Raw genomic sequence first — 18,637 nt, forward strand, 5'->3', positions numbered from 1 at the left:
AATGCGCCCCTAAGAAATTCTCTTTCCTATGTTGATTTGTATTTATCTTTCATAATTGAATACCTAGCTTTTTTTGCTCGGAAAAATCTTTCCTATTTCAAATAAATTAATACAAATAAAATCAAAATAAAAGGGATACGAAATAACAATAACATGCATTCAAAATGAACTATAATTTGACTTTTCTTGCTTTGGTTTCTGCAAGAATATCAATGATGTCGTGATTCTTTTCCTTTTCTATTTATGGTACTGCTATGCTAAATAAGTCAGCTTTTCTTGTCCAGTTAAAGACCTTAAATAGGTTTTCACTAATTTCAATTTGTTGAAAGAACGTTAATATGTAGCTGTGGCAGCTGTAGTTACTGATAAAGTCAAGAATATTTTGAGTGGACACAAATTTGTATGGATCTGAATCGGGACTATACTTTAATGCTTTCTTGTTTAATTCGCCAAGTAGAAAGCCTTGCAAACATATTCCTTCGAGAAAGCTGCCTTCAGAAACTTCTGGCAAAACACTGAATCTTTCTTCGAGTTGCACTGAAATATAGTTCAATACTTGAATGAGGTCCTTTTTCAGCTTATTCTTCTTGTCAAAATTAAAATGTTTCATCATCAGCTTCTCCTCCAGGCTATTTTATTTTGTCTTCTCTTTTCCTCTTCTGTAACCTCTATCTGTGATAATTTACCAGCTCTCCAGTTCTCCAGGAGCTATTGTTGTCTATGTTCTGAAGGAAATACCCCCAATCGGCTAAGGTTTTGCGCCTCAAATCGGTCTCCGATAGTTTTTTTGTAAGTATATCTCGACATGGCCTTTGTTATCGCGTTGGTTGTTATGCGACGCCACAGCCGTCAATAGTGATGAGATGTTCTTTAAAAGGCTGTGGCGACGCATTCTGTTTTCAGACTGATGGTGTGGACTATATCTTAATAATTTATTATTATTAAGTATTTGATTATTATTCTCCAGTCCATGCTGTGGACTTCGGACGTTCACAATCCCACCTGTATAGTGTTCGTTTACGTTCAGATTAATTTAATTCACACACATATGTATAATGTTTTTGGCATATTTTTATAATATTATGTTTTGTGTTGAATATTAAATGAAAAATATTCAATTGGAGAGAATACTGTTTTTTTATTATTTTTATTTTGCGCCCCCAGATCGCTAGCGCCCGTGGCGACCGCCTCTCTCGCCACGCCCTCGCTCCGGCTCTGGCGTTAGGTATTCTATCGAATACCTAGGCTATGTATGAAATGAATAATATTTCGCATATTATTACCTGACTTTTGCAGGCATTCTATACAATGCCTAGGCACTGCGTATAGAATACCGGATTATACACATTGCCACCATTGCCGGTTACATCTATACAGCCAAATCAGAATCAACTTCATCAGAATGGCTCTGTCTTCGGTCGGTATCATTGGAACTCGTGAAATTTAAATGTCGCGCCCTAAAACCGATTTGATTCCGCTCTTTCTCATCGATTTTGAGTTTTTTATTATATTCGAAACTATCTCTGAAGTACAGTACAGTACAGTACAGGAATGAAATTGAGTTATTCAAGAAACAAAGAAACTGTACTTAGAAATTTCAGGTCTTATATATTCCGAATTCCATTATGCAATGGTAATGATCCACCAAAATCTGGCCAATTATTGTACTCTTTTCAAATATTTATTCCTGCATATTTAAAATCATAACCAGTTGATTAAACTAACTACATTCAGTTGAATATATGTTATAGCAAATAAAAATAAAGATGGACAATCAAAGTTTTGGAGACCAATACATACCGATGAAGTGCATAAGCAATGTTTCAAAGCTGATATGGCCAAACTGGCAGATTTCGGGATTTTCATATAATTTTTTTAAAGGCGACTATTTTCATTAACCCTCAACTGCTATCGTTGGGGTCAAATTTGACCCCACTCGTCATTAATCGTGTATAATCGTATGAACGCATCGCTGTAGATTCTTCCGCCTCTAGGTATTCTCAGTACTCACTGTGCCTGTGCCGATAGTGAGTGCATCTTATTCTCGACTGCACTAGTTTACGCGATCTGATTGTCTTGGGGTCAGTTTGTACCCCACCACAGTACTCACGCGAAAAATTTCGGGCTTCTTGATATATTGAAAAATTACTTCTTCATAATTGAAGATGGCAAATTCAGATAGTATAGTGGTAGAAGGAAAACTCATGAATGCTGAGCAGGTCATGTCTTATTTGAGCGAATTGGATACGGATTTTCATAGTGATGAAGAAATTTTTCATGAGGATGACCGTATGAGCGACGCAGAAAGTCAACATAGCATTCATGATACTGATTCGAATATTTCTGAGACAGAATCCGAAGACAATATTGAGACACATAGTCGAAATACAAATTACTTTCATGGAAAAAATAATTTCCATGCATTGCATTGAGTGCAATACGTATTTTAGAGCATCCGAAATTTTGATCCCCAAAAGTTAGGCGGCAGTTTTTTTTTAATGCAATATAATGCAATTTTTTTACTTTTCAGTACTAATCTTACTCCTCATAAGCTGAACACCAGCAATAGTTTTCACCAAAGAAATCAATAATGTTGTAGAGGATAGCTGTAAATGAAGCCTTACATTGCAGCAATTTTTTTTTTATTATTTGAGTAATCGTTGTTTTCTTTTCGAAATGTTCAAATTATTTGATGAATAAATGTTTATTTCACTTCAGCAGACTTTGAACTTCACTCAATAAACAAAAAACTATCAAATATAGACAATTTTCATGGGTAGACATAGTTCAAAGTTTTGGGGTCAGAATTTACCCCACCATATAAGAATCGTTATATGAAATGACGATAGCAGTTGAGGGTTAATAGTCGCCAATGACAACTGATAAACATTTTTTCCTTGGAAATTTTTATCTTGATGAGTTGGGAAAATTGATATATATTCATACCTTAACACCAGAATAATTTAAAAAACGAGGCTTACCGACTTCAGAATTTTTTAACTCAGTTTAAAGTCCCATATCGTATACTTTGAGTATTGTTATAGATTTCTGAAGACCTCTTACAAAAAACTCATGTGTAAATTATAAATGAGTGCAAGTTACAGAATATTTTCTAGAATGTTATTGGCAACATTTAATTTACTCCTTACTGGAGAATTCATCATATTAAGAATATTATTAAATGAGAACACTACTTCTGTTATTTCAGAATGAACTAGCTAATATATTATGTCATAACACTCTCACATGAGATAACATTTCAAATAATTGAATTAAAATTTTACACATCATTTCAACATTAGGATTTCACAATTGTTACATGAATCATATCAGAAACAAGCCTACTATAAATATCATTAATTCAAATGATGGATATTACAGTATGTATTATAAAAATTAGGAACTATTCAGATTTTCATTCTTTCCAGCTGTAATTACATTTAGGATCACAACAGCGATAAAATATTGTCATTGGTTCATCAGCTGATCTAGTCTGCATTTGATGATAATACGCTTTCGGATGATTACATTTGGGGCAATTTTCTGTAGTGGTGGGTATTAACTTTCTTTGCTCATTTATGTCCAGGAAACTATTTTCAGGGTCATCCTAAAAAGAAATACGTTAATAGGAAACAAAATAAAATGAAAACTATAATTTTACTTTTTTCTGCCTGGTAGAAACTACTCGAACGTGATAATCAAGGGGACCACGAAAGGGGCAAGTTTCACATTTCAATGAAATACAATCTCGGTCGTCTACTTCTAAGAGCAATAAATTATTGCATACTTTACAAAAATAAGCAACCATTTTCACGAGGTGTAACTGTTCGATTATAATTAATTGTTACTTGCAATTAATGCAACACTAGTTAATTTGGTTTTCTGCATTTGTTTGTGTTTGATTTTCTTCAAGTTTTATAGGTTAAAATTTTGACAACATTCCTAACCACAACTAATATTGTCATAGAAATAAACTTTTTTTCAGGTTTTCCTCAGAAAACTGAAATAGAATCGACATATAATGAAATAAATAATTATGCAGTAAATAAACAATTTTTTTCACTATTTCAGCACAAAATACTTCGTAATTCATTAAAGATCACCCTGACACTCCTGACAGTCCTGACAGATCTGTCAAATAACCTTAAAAGGAAATGTGTTGTCCAGTGTCCTCAGGCAAGAAAAATTTGATACAAGTTTAGATTTTGGATGTCTTGTTTTTCAGAGTGCTTCTAAGTTTAATTCACCTCAATATTCTCAATAAGAAGCAGTATGTCTACAACCAATAAGGGAACATTTCAACCGGTAAAGTCTGTTGGAATAGCTTTGTTTTTTTCATCAATAATTTGGATTTCAGGATTCCGATTTTCAAATTAGTTATGAAGATCAACAAAAAATTAACCAGTTTGCAAGATTACATGCTAAAATGAAGGAATTAAAAGATGATATCACAATTAGAGAGGTATGAATTCACAAATTAAGCCATTTAAAACGTTTTCCTTTCCATTAGGGCAGTCAAACAAAACAGATGATCTGCTCAGTTCAATTTATCCTCTGTTAAGCCCGTTTGCAACAGCCGAAAATTTTTTAGAGAATTTACTCGTGAATTTATGCAGTTACATAGGCACTTTTGGTAGAATTCACCGTTCAGTTGCATATAAAACTATTTCTACCATTTTCTTGTTAAAATGCTGTAAAGAATTCTCCAGAGAACTTCAGGCTGTTACAAACGAGCCTCTGCAAATTTGAGAACTCATGTAAATGCTTTTTATGGGCAAAATTGTGAGCAGCAATCTTATGAAATTTAAAATAATCCTGGGGTTTTTTGCTTGTACAATCAAAACATATTAAAATGCTGGCGAATGATATGCAAAAAATGATAGAAGTATGAAAAAATAATTGAACATAAATTATATAACGGTGTTGTCAAGCGAAGGCTTTGAAACAGATTCCACATTCTTCCTTATTTCTGAAGAATCTAACCTCATGGAAATTTCTCTATTCATTGAGAAATTGAATATTGTGTGAGAAATAGTTGCAAACAAATTAAAATGTGTTTTTCAGAATGATCTCAAAAGTATAGAAGAGGCATCTGATGAAGTTGCACTATTTGATGATGAGGAAAAAATTCCATATCTTGTGGGGGAGGTATTCATATATCGTGATACAGCTAATACACAGGTGAGGACTCTTATAATTAGTGATAAAAAACGTTATTTTTCAAATCGCCAAACTGTTTAACATTTCTAGAACCACAATTCTTGGTAACCTTATGCAGACTTTAATTATACTATCTGCTACTGTCCAAAGGGTTGGTTTATGCTGGCCAGTAACTCATCTAATCCTTTGTGACTACTCGTAATACATATATAAAAATTTTAGATTTTGATGCTACTTTATGCCACTAACCTCTAACTTTTATACACAGGCAAATTATTGGAGTTCTACTACAAAAAACCTGTGAATTATAAAGATAATCAGAGCCTATGAATGTGGTATATCTTGAAAGATCTCTGGGCCCTTTATTTGCCTTTTAAGTATTCATGTTTCCCAATTTAACATCCTGTACACCTATGCCTCAAATTATAATTGCCTCAATGTAGATACAACATGTGCACAATCTGGCAAGGAAAAACAGAAATGACATTTTCACTCATTATAGGTATACTTATTGTATATTCTGTAAGACTACCCAAAGAAAATAATGATTTCATATTATTAGTAAAAAAAAATTTATTCATTTTAGGAATGCTTAGAAGAGGCAAAGAAACTACTGGCACAAGAAAGAAGTGATCTTCTTACCAAAACAAATGAATTGAAGGAAAGTATGAACGATCTAAAGTATCATCTCTATGGAAAGTTTGGTAGCCACATCAATTTAGAAGCCGAAGAATAAGTGTACCTTTTGATATTTCAAGTTTGAATCTTGAAGAATGGGACAAACCACATCTATTCTTTGTTTATCATGCTACTACCTACTACTAGTGGATCCATATTTTTCTTGTCTTACAAAAATATTTATTGTGAGTTTGATAATAAAATTCAGTTCTTAACATCAACCCAATTATATTTTCAAGCCATGTAGACATATCAGGGACTAACATTTTTTGGGCAATGAATGTACTCTTCGAAGTGCTAATTTTGATTGAGCACTTTAGATAATGTGGGCAAGAAAATAAGAAGACTAATTCAAATATTGCAAAAGAAAAATGCACACAATCTAAAAATTGTTCATTTAGTTTAAGAGAGTTGAGAATGATGATATGTACTCCGTTTTCAAGCTTGAGGTAATTTTTCAGCAATATTTTGTTGATTGTGATTTAAAATAACGGCTTCTGGTCACAGGATGTTTTTCTATACTTAAACCAAATATTGTCATATAATTGTGAAAGAAATTTTGAATGGCGAAAATCCTGCAGTGTTTGTAGAAGTTCGGTTTTCGTGAAAAAATTTTTCACAAAAATGAAAGAAATGTTTCTCCTTGTGTAATCTACATTTCCTTCATAACTATATATATTTGTCCAGCTTATAGTAAAACACCCTTTATTAGAACGTTGGCATTAAAGATTAATAGGGAGCATGAAATCTAGATCCTAGGTAGATAATAGTAAAACTACATTTTGATAAATTACTGATTTATTTCTATCGGTAGAATAAAGTATTTCATAAAAAAGTTAGGTTTTCTTGGTGAACAATTCTTACATTGGGGGATGAGAGCCTTCTCGGTTGAATACAAAATTGATATCTGAGGTAATTATTCAAATTTTTACCAACATCAATAGGAAAAAATTAGTGCTTGGCTTTACTTCCATAAAATCCTCATCGTCTTCAATCTGATGTTTAAACTTGTTAACATCCCTGATTCCTCCCTCTTCAGTTCAGTTAAGTGTTAGTCAACTGGAATGAATCAAGGATTGAACAAGTGTTTTCTAATGCCATTCCTGATCTCACTACTGTGTAAAAGCCCTTTTTTGATAAATCTACTATTGTGGATCCTTTACGACTGATGGTTGGAGTACACAAATGACCTCCATCAAAAATACCATCTAATTTATCCCAAAGAACTTCAAACTCCTCTATTCTCACTGAACTTGGTTGTGAACTCAAATTTGCACTTGTTAAAGCTAATGGTTTTCCAAGTCCATTAGCAACTGACTTAATAAAATCATAATTTGGTATTCTTATACCAACTTTACCACAACACACTAAAGATTTGTCTAAATATTTATTAACAGTCTGAAGGATCAGAGTAACTGGTCCAGGTAATAAAGCTTGGAGTAAACCACATGGTAGATGATCTACAATTGCCCATTTCTTCACATCCTCGATATCACCTAAACATATAGCTAATGGCTTATTTTCATCTCTGCATTTAACAGAATACAATTTATTTATTGCCCCGATGTTTGTTGCATCACATGCTATGCCATATATTGTATCTGTTGGTAGGGCAATTATACCTCCAGATTTCAGTAACTTCACAGCATAACCTTCAGAAAGCATCGCTTCAACACCTTTCTGAACAGACATAATTTTAGAGAAATTATTGAGCACATTTGGGAATTTTCCAGTGAATGAATTCAACATCTTGAATAAATCACTATTAATCCCAACAATTGTTCTTGACGCTATGATAGAGCATTACACATCTTAATTGGAAGGTTTACTTTTCTTTATTCGTTTATTCCTCTAGTTTTTAGCACAGATGACAGCACTTTTAACTTTATGGATAACGGAGCAGTGATTTCAAGTTTCCTTGTTAGTTTGCGACTTGCGTTAAAACATTTTTGAAATTTATAGGTTAGTTCTAGTTCAAAGCAAAGATTAAGAGCAAGGTTAATATCATAGAAATAATATTAATATTGAGTCTATGGTCAAATGCCAATCAAACCAAAGATATTAATAGCTGTATTCGGGTTCGAATTTCGGACAGTCCGAGAATGGTTCTAGAACTGCGCAGAGGATTCGATCATTCGATCTTTGATTCGATACTAGGTTAGGGCGCAACTAAGATGTCTAAAACTCTGGTGTATTCACTGATTCGATATTGTTTTTAATTTCGTGGGGATATCGGACCAGTTTCGTTTTTCCCACTGTAGGTAGCGCTGTTTAGAATTTGACAGAGCATTATCAATTGATATTTGAAAATAATTTGAATACTTTCCTACGACTAACGAATATGTTGTATTTATATGCGATTATTGGTGTGTGAAAATGTATTAGTTTCGAGAAAGGGGTGTAGAACATTCATTTATTCAACATGTCGTTCAGTAAGTTCAGGTTTCTGTATGGACAATCAAGAACTACAGCTAATAATTCAGTGTTGTTGGAATTTGAGGCAGAAAAAATCAGATGAACGAACATTCGGGAAGGATATAGCTAAGTTTTATGGCAACTTCAGCAATATTTCAAAGAAACTGTATTGGAAATACGTAATGTGAATTGTGAGCATGTATTGAGAATCAGAAATTGATAAATCTATTCGAGTTTGTTCTTCAAATATTCTTCCTGAATAGATATAGTGAAAATTACCTTTCTATCAACCGAATATATTGGATATTTGACCAATCAATTGTGTTTTATTAAAATCATATTGAATTACTCCCCTCACGAATTCAAGTTGTCAAACGGAAATTATCTTGAAGAAGAACAGTAAATACTCCTTTGAACCCTTATTCGGTAGTGTTGAAATGTTGACAAATTTGTTTTTACAACGAAAATTGAACTGTAAATCACAAATATTCCTTAACAGCTGACAAAATGGGCCAGTTCATATTTTGCCCTCGTTGATCGATAGGGTAAAGCATACAGTTGTTGGCACCCTTACGGTCATTGGCACTTATGTTGAATATTCCAATTTATTAAGAAAAACGTCGCATTTGGTTATGCTTTTGTTCGATCATTAGGAACTGGCAACATCGCTCGAACGATCTCCAGAATCTCAAGAGTGCTCTTTCAAAGTAGGGTTATTGGCGGGACAGTATGTGTCGAGTGTTCTGGAGCGAACAGATAACAAGGTAAGTCTTAAGAATTTCTTAAGAGAGACTATGTTTACTTCACTGGGATTTTCGGCAAATTAATCATTAAAACTTTTGATCTTTTACTCAGTTGATTTGTGATGTTCAAAGGATGAAATTCTGAGCTCATGCATTGTTTTTTTCCCATTATTCTGAAGAATTCGAGGTGCCAACAACTTTATCACAATAAAAGTGAAAATCAGTAATTGGCCTCTAGTGCCAATGATTGTTTTTACAGTGATCCCATTTATTTTATTTCGAAACGCATTTGAATGTTGATAATTTTATTTCAAAATAATTCTTATGTTCAAATATGCTGTTTCCACAGTTGTTGGCACACTGCCAATGACCATACTTTGAGGGTGCCAATAATTGTATTTTTCATAGAGAATGCCGAAAGTCAGGGAGGGATCAAACTACAACAAAAAATATGACGAAGAGCTTTTGCAAAAAGCCTTAAGAGAAATAGAGGAAGGGGAAGCAAAGAAAAAAGTTGCCAGAAAATATAATATACCAAGAGCCACATTGCAATTCAGATTGAGTAACAAATTTAAGAAAATATCGCATGGTCCCAATCCTATTCTCACCACTGATGAAGAAGAAATGCTCGTTAGGTGGATATCAGACTGCGTAAAAAAAGGCTTTCCACAAAGAAAAGAAGACTTACAAGCCAGCGTAAAAAACTTTTTGGATGAAAATCCCCGCCCAAATCCATTCAAAGATAATCTTCCTGGAGATGGATGGTACAAGAGTTTCTTGCGTCGGCATCCAGTTTTAACTGAACGCCAATCAGAAGGTGTTACACCGTCCAGTGCCAATGTAAGTGAATCAGACATAAGAGGATGGTTCACAAATATCGAAAACTACCTCAAGGAAAATGATCTGTTTCAAATCTTAGAGGATCCCTCTAGAATTTTTAATGCAGATGAGACAAATTTTCAACTTTGTCCCAAAACGAAAACTGTTATTGCTCCAAAAGGATCACGAAATATTTACGAAATCGATCATGGACAGTCAAAATCTAATATCACTGTACTCTTCACCTTCTCTGCTGCTGGCGAAATTACACCTCCAATGTAAGTGCTTCCTTATAAGCGACTTCCAGCAGATATCACCAGAGAAATACCCAAAACATGGGGGGTAGGTTTGTCGGATAATGGCTGGATGAAAGCCGAAGTTTTCTACGAATATTTGGGCAATGTTTTCTATAAATATTTGTTGCAAACCAAAACAGTTCTCCCCATTATTTTATTTGTAGATGGTCATGCAACTCATTTAACTTACAAAGTTAGCGAGCTCTGCAAAAAATTAAATATCATATTAATTTCACTTTATCCTAATTCAACAAGATTGTTGCAACCTGCAGATGTATCTGCGTTTAAACCTATAAAATCATATTGGAAAAAAGAAGTTCTAGAATGGAGGCGCAGCAATCCGACTTCTGCATTGACTAGGGAGAAATTGGCTCCCATTTTAGAGAGAGTTTTGAAAAATTTGAAATCCGAAACGATAGTTAACGGATTCCGAGCATGCGGTCTACACCCTTGGTGTCCAGATGCATTAGACTTCACAAAATGCTTGGGAAAAGGAGGAAAAAATGCAGAAAGTGATAGGAAGCACTTAAGAAGAAAAATTAGTTATGACGACTTTAGGACAATAGTGGGAGATGAAAGAATAAAGGAGCTGATGCAACTGGAAGGAACTGATGTAACAACTGATGAAGGTAGACTACATGCTATTTTGAAAAAAATTTGTGAGGAACCGGATGAATCTGAAGTAAGCATAGCAGCAGCTTCAACGATTGGTGAATTTCATACGGAAAGTGAACATTTTCTAGAGATTGGACAAGAGAATATCATGGAAATCGAAAGAAGCGATGATGATCTCTTCGATATTGAAAATATTCCAATAATAAATTATGAGACAATCAATATACCTGGTACCAATGTAATTGGCACTTCCTTGAGTCCAACTGCTTCATTTTCAGAAATCTTAACCAATCTAACTTCTGAAGGTAGTATCACCGAAAGCACTATGACTGATGAATATGTACAACAAGCAAGAGAAAAACAATCAAATTCTCCCTGCTTGACCAACCAGGTGATGAGTGAATCTATTGAAAAAGTTGACATAAGTGACTTCCTCTACTGGCCGGTATCTCCGCATAGAAAAGGAAAAAGAGAAAGCGAAAGGTTACCATATGTGTTAACTTCAGATCAATGGCAAACCATCCAGAAGAATAAATTAGACAAGAAAAAAAAAAGAACAAGAGGAAAAGGAAGAAAGGAAGAGAAAACGAGTAGAAAGAGAAGAAGAACGAAGAAAGGTTGATTCGAAGAAATGTAATCGAAAAAAAACTGTAAAACTCATCACCCAAAAGGACGACATGAATCGGAACATAAACAGTTCTGTCACCGAGAGAAGATCCGAATTCAAATCCCCAACTAATGTGAATATAATATCCGATATTGTCTTGAAAAAATCCAGTCATGTCAGAGCAATTAAATTTGATAGCCCAGAAAAATTTTACGATGAAAATGATTTCATTAATAACTCGAGAGAAAATTCAGGACTATGTTTCATATGTACACATAATATAACAGAAAACAGATATGGAATAAAATGTTTTCAATGTAACAGAAAATTCCATCCAAGATGTATCAGACTACATAATATAATGCCTCCAATTGTTCGAACCTATATATGTAATGCTTGTTCGAAATGTTTAATGAAATGAGCAGTATATAGTTACGGTGCTCATTCCGAGAATGGATTTCATTTACGAGTGAAAATGCATCTAGTGCCATCCTAACGATGTACCTGAATATGTGCCAATGACTGATAGATGAGGTGTCAATAATAGTCAATTTGATGCCAATGACTATATTTTGTAGAAAAATTTATTGGAGTTCGAATTTTTTTATAACAAACAGAAATAAAGTTTTATTTTTACATTTTTTTCAATCTCGGACATCCAACCAACCTGAAAGTACTCTTTTAATTCAGCCACATCTTATATTTGACGAGAACAGATAAAAAATAGATTGAGTGATCCTTAAAATGCCAATAACTGTACTCTTTACCCTATTCGATATCAACGCAAAACAAAATAAAACGAGAGAGTATCTTGGACTTCCTTTGATAGAACAAGGATAAAACGAAGCAATTGACATGGTGGCGCCGCCACGAAACTGATCCCATATCCCCGATTTTCTGAAATGTTGATGCTTGCAAAAAGTGACAAGTGCACACACCAGTGTTTTAGACATCTTAGGCGCAACCTATAAATCTCCTTGGTCAAGAGCACTTTTGCGATGAAGATATCAAAAAAAATGATGGATTCATTATAAATGAAATCGAAATTGTCATCCCTCGTGAGAAGTGGAAAAATCATCAATTTAATTCTTTGAAATTTCGAGGTTTTTATTCTACACAGCAGTTATCTGCTATCATAGTTCGGCCATATGCATCGACAATTCAATTCGAGTACCTATTTATAATGTTGACAATTTCTGATCTCGTTCATTGAGTTTAATCATTGACGACTGTCAATGGAATCATTCCTTCAAAATTAATTTTCAAAATTCTTGCGCTGATACAGAGAATAAAAGTAAATCAGTAGCATGAAAAAGCCTAGACGAAAAAAGAAAACACAGCACTCAAATGAATCGTTTCGGGATGAGGCTTCCATTACGCTGCCAATTTTAGCAAGCAATTTATCAACCAGCATATCCATTATAGATATCGAAAAATTTCAAGATAATAATGAAATTGGATGTCCGAATATCTCCGACAAAAGAACTAGAAAGAGAACTATCATTTATTCTGATGACAGTATAAGTCCTTCTATATCTCCTAAAAATACCAGACTATTCGAATCCAGGAGAATTCAAGTTGGCGACAATAACAAAGCCTTTCATTTCAAGACCAGTAAACATAATCATTATCCTGAAAAAAATGAAATTGGTTATAAATATCAGGAAAACATTAATGTGGAATGTTCTGTTAGCAAGGATGAGAAACCTAAAGAACCTCTAGGAAAAAGCAATGTTGAGAGTGTTAGTTATCCTGATGTAAATTTGCATGTAATTTCGATGATGTTACCTGGATTGAATGAATCCTTGATACATAAATCAGAGGAAACAGAAAAACAGATAATTAGTGAAAGATCAGATAACAATAATGCGAAACACAGAAAATTAATGAAAATAGAACACAATAAAGACAATAATCATAGGGGCATGAGGACTAATATTGACGTTTCAGATCTACAACTAAATAAAGGAGATAAATATCAAGTTTCAGCCAAAGAAGTGGAGGTACTTTGGAAATACACTTTTGAAAGAGATTCTAACGAACTTCACAACAGGAAGACATCGCAGGAGCAGACATACTCGAAAGATGTAAATGATGAAGATTCAGAAATAATGATAAAAAAACAATGGAATATTCAAAGTTCCTCTGGAAGACGCATCCTTGATCTTGAAAATTTTTATAAATGCAGAGAAAGAAGTGACAGAGACTCGCGATTGAAAAGAGTTGAACAGCTTTATTTCAACGAGAAAGTGGAACCTAAATTTGGAAAAAATGTTGAAAGCAAAAGTCGAGAAGAGTTAGGAACTGACATGGAGACAAATGATGGAGAAAAGTGCGGATATTGGATGCCAAACTTGATGAAAAAAGTGCAAAATTATTTCTCTTACTTCAAAGGTGTTCTGGTAGAGAAAAAGGAGAGTATTTTCGAAAATCAAAAAGAAACGGACTGCAAAAAACGAATGAGCTCTATATCACGAATATTTTCTGAAAAAGATTCGAATGAAAAACTGAAGAGTGAATTCGTGACATTATTCTGCAAAGAAAATACTACAAAAAGTTCAACGAATTTCGTACCCCATATCCAGAATGTAACCTCAAATCACTCTGAATTCACGTTGCATAATCCCTATTGCAGAAACTACTTCGTATATTACAACGATAACAATTATACCCCTACTGTTTCCTTACCTATTAGTGACTTGAAATTGCCCAATAAATTCTCTGCTTGTACAATATCTTTTTATAAACAGAGAAAGATATTGAATCAACAGTACTCCTGTTTGAGGGATGTTGCTAAAGTCATATTGTTCTTAACGGCAATGCTGCGGAAAATTTATAAGGATGAACAATATTCGGTATACCCTTCGACGAAATGTTTCACCAGCATATTTAGAATTCGCGATATTTTCAGAAGGATAACTGCTGTTGATCGTTCCTCTCATCGTAAGCATGAAGAAAAACCGAAACAACATAGAAATAACCCAGAATTAAGGCATTTCCAGCCTCTGAAACAGCAAGGAATAAAACGAAGTGTTATAAAATTAAATCATTCCTTTCCCATCTGCTGTAAGAAAAATTCACTAAAGAGACACACAGTGAAGGATATCGATGTTGTCATGATCAGTTCAAACTCGGTTTTACTACAATGGAAAGTGCCCAAGATGTTGGAGATGATTACGAAACGCTATAAGATTTTTCTCAATAATGATCTTCAGTGCACTTTGATGTACTTTGAAACTTGTGCGGTACTGGAACATGTTGATTTAAAGAAACCTCTATTGATTACAATAATGACTTATACTACAGATGGTTACTGTTATTCTACTAAAATTAGAGCTTTGCTTTCCGCGCAATGAGGAGTTGTTTGTGTTATGTATTATGACTTTTTGTATCATCAATTATTTCCAGAAATACTTAAAATACATTCCTTTTTTTCGATATTATACAGGATGTAATTGAAGGTGAGGATTTTTTCTCAAAAAGGTAGAACTGGTCAAAATGAAGCGCTTCACCAAAAATCACTTTTATACAAAATTTTCAAAATGACAAAGTTGAAAAAAATTGAAAATGATTACTGGAATAGATTCCAATACAACCCTAGACAATTTGTTATCTGATTTATCGTAAAGCAATGGAAAAAACTGATCTCGTGATGACTGACTCAACTATATGGTTTCGTTAAAGATTTTGGTCCGTTCGATTTTTTTCGTGGAAACTTAGTATTGCCGAATTTTTCTCATTATTTCGTAACTTAAACAATGTTTTGAAATGGCTCATTTCGATACCAACTGACAAAAAAAGGCAAGTGTAAAAAAATATTATAGTTCGAAATCTCACTACTGAAATGCGTCTAAATGATTCACGAATTTTTCACAATGGTCATTACAATCTTCTTCTTGTTCGATCGTAGTTAAAATGGGGTGAAATTGGGTAATAATAATAGTATTCTTCAAAATAAGCACTGAACTGTCTCAATTTTCTACACTGATTTAACCCCAAATCGTACGATACGACAATTTTTTCAAGTGAACTGATGCAATTAATCAGATAGACTCGGATGTGCTGAACCATTTATTGTCGAATCAAATGTTTATACTTATTTTGTTTTCTTTTTCCGATGCCTTCCACAGTCCTGTAATTGAAATTTAATGAAATTTTGTCGTAATTCTAGAGTTTGTAGCTCGAGCATCTTGAATATTCTATATATAACATTTTTGGTGGAATGACTTATTTTGACTTCCATTTTGTGTGAAAAAGCCTCACGTTTGAAAACACCCTGTATATGTGAGGTGTGGAATACTAAAAACTAGACTGTTATCGCTACTAATATACATACAAGCAAACTTATATGGATAAACCAATATTTCACGAAAATATCTGTCGACTAGGATATTCATTGTTCGATTTGTGAAGAACAATACGCATCAGTCAACCAGAAATGTAACAGAAAGTTGCAGGAAGTACCAAAAACTATCGCATTGAAAAGCTTCTTGGAGAATTATCAATGATGTAGGTACTAAGGGTTTCGCATTGTGGACATCCACATATAGTTAAGTTTGCGAATTCCTCAACTTCACTTCCTTAGTGGTTGCATGTAACATTATATCGACATTTTCCGATGAAGTGAACATAGTAACTCTACTATACGACTTATCTCTGTTGATATTTTTCAAATACTGAAGCTGTGATTTTTTTATAACATGAAATAATGTATTTATGAATAAATTACCATGAACTCTACCAAAGTACTTCTCGAAGAAAAAGTTACTGTAACTCTCTGAAATATTCTATTTATCAACACGTGGTCCCTAGGTTCACTTATAACATAACTCCCGCGCTACGAAACGTGCAGCGTCTATCTGTGTTTCGTACTGTGACTGCCTTGTGTTCTGTGTTGAGTGAATTAACAAAAAAATCCTTTTGAATGAATTTCAAGAATTATTTATTCAACAGAGTTGTTCTATTACCAGAGACAACAACGAGACGCCCAACTCCCCACTATATTTCGTCCGATGTTTTGCATCCTTGTCTCACAGCATCGAACCTGTTTGTAGATGGCGCCAAAGGCACTGGTGTAGCGTTTAGCGCGGGAATTATGAATTATTCTTTTGTGTATTACTGTTTTCTTGTTTTGAAGTATGGGAGCGATTTCGCGCAACCATGAAATTGATGCTGAAATTTTTGCCATGTTGATTATTATAATAAATTGGGAAACAATTTCGCTATCAATATGGCTGCGTGAAAATTTTTGGACGGAAATACAACTTTTCGAATGGTGGTTTTACGATTTATTTGAATTTGAATGAAACTAATAACAAACATATAGGAGAACAATTGAAGTATTAAAAAAGAGAAATATAAAACAAAACAAGTAAAATATAAAGCAAGTGACGTATAAACAACAAAATAGGTCAAATGACCTTCACATATTCTTCATTTTCATCAATTTTTTCGATTTGATTATAGCATTTTTTTGGTTTTTAAATTTCTGGTTTTCCCTTTTAACCCACCAGACTATTCCAATATTTACAATACTTTGCACTGTTATAGTTTCTATCTGTTCGCAATGTTGTTCACATGTTAACCGTGAAAAATCAATGTGATTATGAACAAATTTAGAGGCATGATATGGAAGGTCAGAAATATTAGAGTTATCCACCATAAAATTCTCCAAAGAAGTTATACCTTGTGCAATGGATATTGTGAATACAACACTTGGATAATACAAACTCCTCTTATCATCTGACCATTCCTTGTTCTGTTCCAGATGAACATGTTGTGTGCCTCCAACACATCTGATGACAATAGAGAAGAACAACCCGTACACGTTATTTTCTTATAGATGCCTTTCAAAATGAAACCAGCAACATAAGCTACTGAAAAAGTTTCTGCACGGCCCCCATTCACATCTGCTTCAATTATGGATACCGTCTCCTCTGTTGATATTTCTGGCATACATGTGACTTCAACTTCATTAGGTTGATATTCTCCTTCTTTCTCATCTTTCTCCAGAAATGATTTTAAATTGCTGAGAAGATCATTATTGTCCTTCTCACAATTTGAATGAGTGGAACAATGAATTAGATTGTTTAAAATTTGGGCTTTCAAACTACCCACAAATTGAAAAGCAGAGGGATTATCATTACATCCTGATCCATATCTGATGCATCCAAATAGGTTCTCTAAAGGATCTTGATTAAGAGACCTTGGACGCAATACTGTAAATCCTTTAGAATGCACATATGCCCAGATTCCCCTGATAGCATTCAGAGATGTAATCCAACCTATTTGAGATGGTGGTGTACTTTGCTTGACCTGCCCGCTTTTTGAAAGCCTTTTAAATTTCCAACTCTTCACCATTTGCAAAGCTTTTGGCCAATATTCAATATGAGGAGAGTTTTCAGTAATATTACATTTCAACTCCTTTCTTGACTGGTTGGTGTTCCCATTAAAACTATCGAACAGCGTATCCACTTCCATCAGGAATGAGGCTGTAGCAATACACTCCTGTTGCGTTGCTCCTAAAAATTGATATTCGATGAAAAAATATAAAGGTAAATTTTAAATTAATTTTACCATTTCTTATCATCGAGTACAAATATGCTGACACAGTTCTACTCATTACTTGTGCAGCTATGTTAACCTTCATGGCATACTTCATGATTGGGTCAAAAAAATTATCTTTCAGCTTATGAAGGGACCTGAAGACATAAGGAGATGCCTTGTCATGCTCATAAGCCCAACGAACATGCGAGAATTTGGCCTCCATAGTTGTAACGCTTTCTTCTATTTGAACGTTCAGAAATACATTGTATTTCCTGAATAAAGCATAAGTACGCTTTAATAAATGAGGGACATCGTACATAATAAAAATTTTTTTGGCTCCATATATAAAATATGGTTTTTGAGTTGTCACACCCAATTCTTTCAGGCACTTGACATTGTTAACACCCATATCACAAATAGTTGCAACAATGTCTAATTTTGCTACGTTTGTAACAGCTTTGATGACATCAAATAGACAATTTCTAAGAATTTCTGAACTGCAACTCTTGTGGGTGAAGTAATACGCTATAGGTTGCTTCCATTTACGATTTAGTCCCACAAGCATAAAGGCTAGAACTTTTCTGGCAGCCTGTTTTCCACTTCTTTCTCCTCCAAAGTCCTCAAAGCCAATGATTTTCTTCTGGCCCTTATCGTAGTACAAGTTTTCTTTGATGTCCATTCCATCAAAGAGCAACACGCAACAGCGATCAAGGTCCTCTTTTATGTTTTCATTAATATGCTCAAAAATGTTTTTATTC

The 18,637-nt window shown here is 33.9% G+C and overlaps 3 protein-coding genes across 3 annotated transcripts; 1 reads left to right on the plus strand and 2 right to left on the minus strand.

The window, feature by feature from the left end:
- Positions 1 to 3,342: 3,342 nt before the first annotated feature.
- On the minus strand, positions 3,343 to 3,954 carry LOC123314981 (DNA-directed RNA polymerase III subunit RPC10). The gene is made up of 2 exons (XM_044900488.1): positions 3,662 to 3,954; positions 3,343 to 3,607 (listed from the first exon to the last, which is right to left on the minus strand). The coding sequence occupies exons 1-2, from the start codon at positions 3,806 to 3,808 to the stop codon at positions 3,416 to 3,418; spliced, it is 339 nt and encodes a 112-aa protein (XP_044756423.1). The 5' UTR covers positions 3,809 to 3,954; the 3' UTR covers positions 3,343 to 3,415.
- A 173-nt stretch (positions 3,955 to 4,127) lies between these two features.
- LOC123321428 (probable prefoldin subunit 4) lies at positions 4,128 to 6,059 on the plus strand. The gene is made up of 4 exons (XM_044909020.1): positions 4,128 to 4,305; positions 4,358 to 4,462; positions 5,065 to 5,181; positions 5,747 to 6,059. Exons 1-4 carry the CDS (start codon positions 4,273 to 4,275, stop codon positions 5,894 to 5,896), a joined length of 405 nt encoding a protein of 134 aa, XP_044764955.1. The 5' UTR covers positions 4,128 to 4,272; the 3' UTR covers positions 5,897 to 6,059.
- Positions 6,060 to 6,618: 559 nt separating this feature from the next.
- Positions 6,619 to 7,773, minus strand: LOC123321420 (yrdC domain-containing protein, mitochondrial). The gene has a single exon (XM_044909008.1). It carries the CDS (start codon positions 7,585 to 7,587, stop codon positions 6,883 to 6,885), a length of 705 nt encoding a protein of 234 aa, XP_044764943.1. The 5' UTR covers positions 7,588 to 7,773; the 3' UTR covers positions 6,619 to 6,882.
- Positions 7,774 to 18,637: the final 10,864 nt, after the last annotated feature.

The sequence above is a fragment of the Coccinella septempunctata genome, chromosome 1, assembly GCF_907165205.1.
Source record: "Coccinella septempunctata chromosome 1, icCocSept1.1, whole genome shotgun sequence".
Taxonomy (NCBI): domain Eukaryota; kingdom Metazoa; phylum Arthropoda; class Insecta; order Coleoptera; family Coccinellidae; genus Coccinella; species Coccinella septempunctata.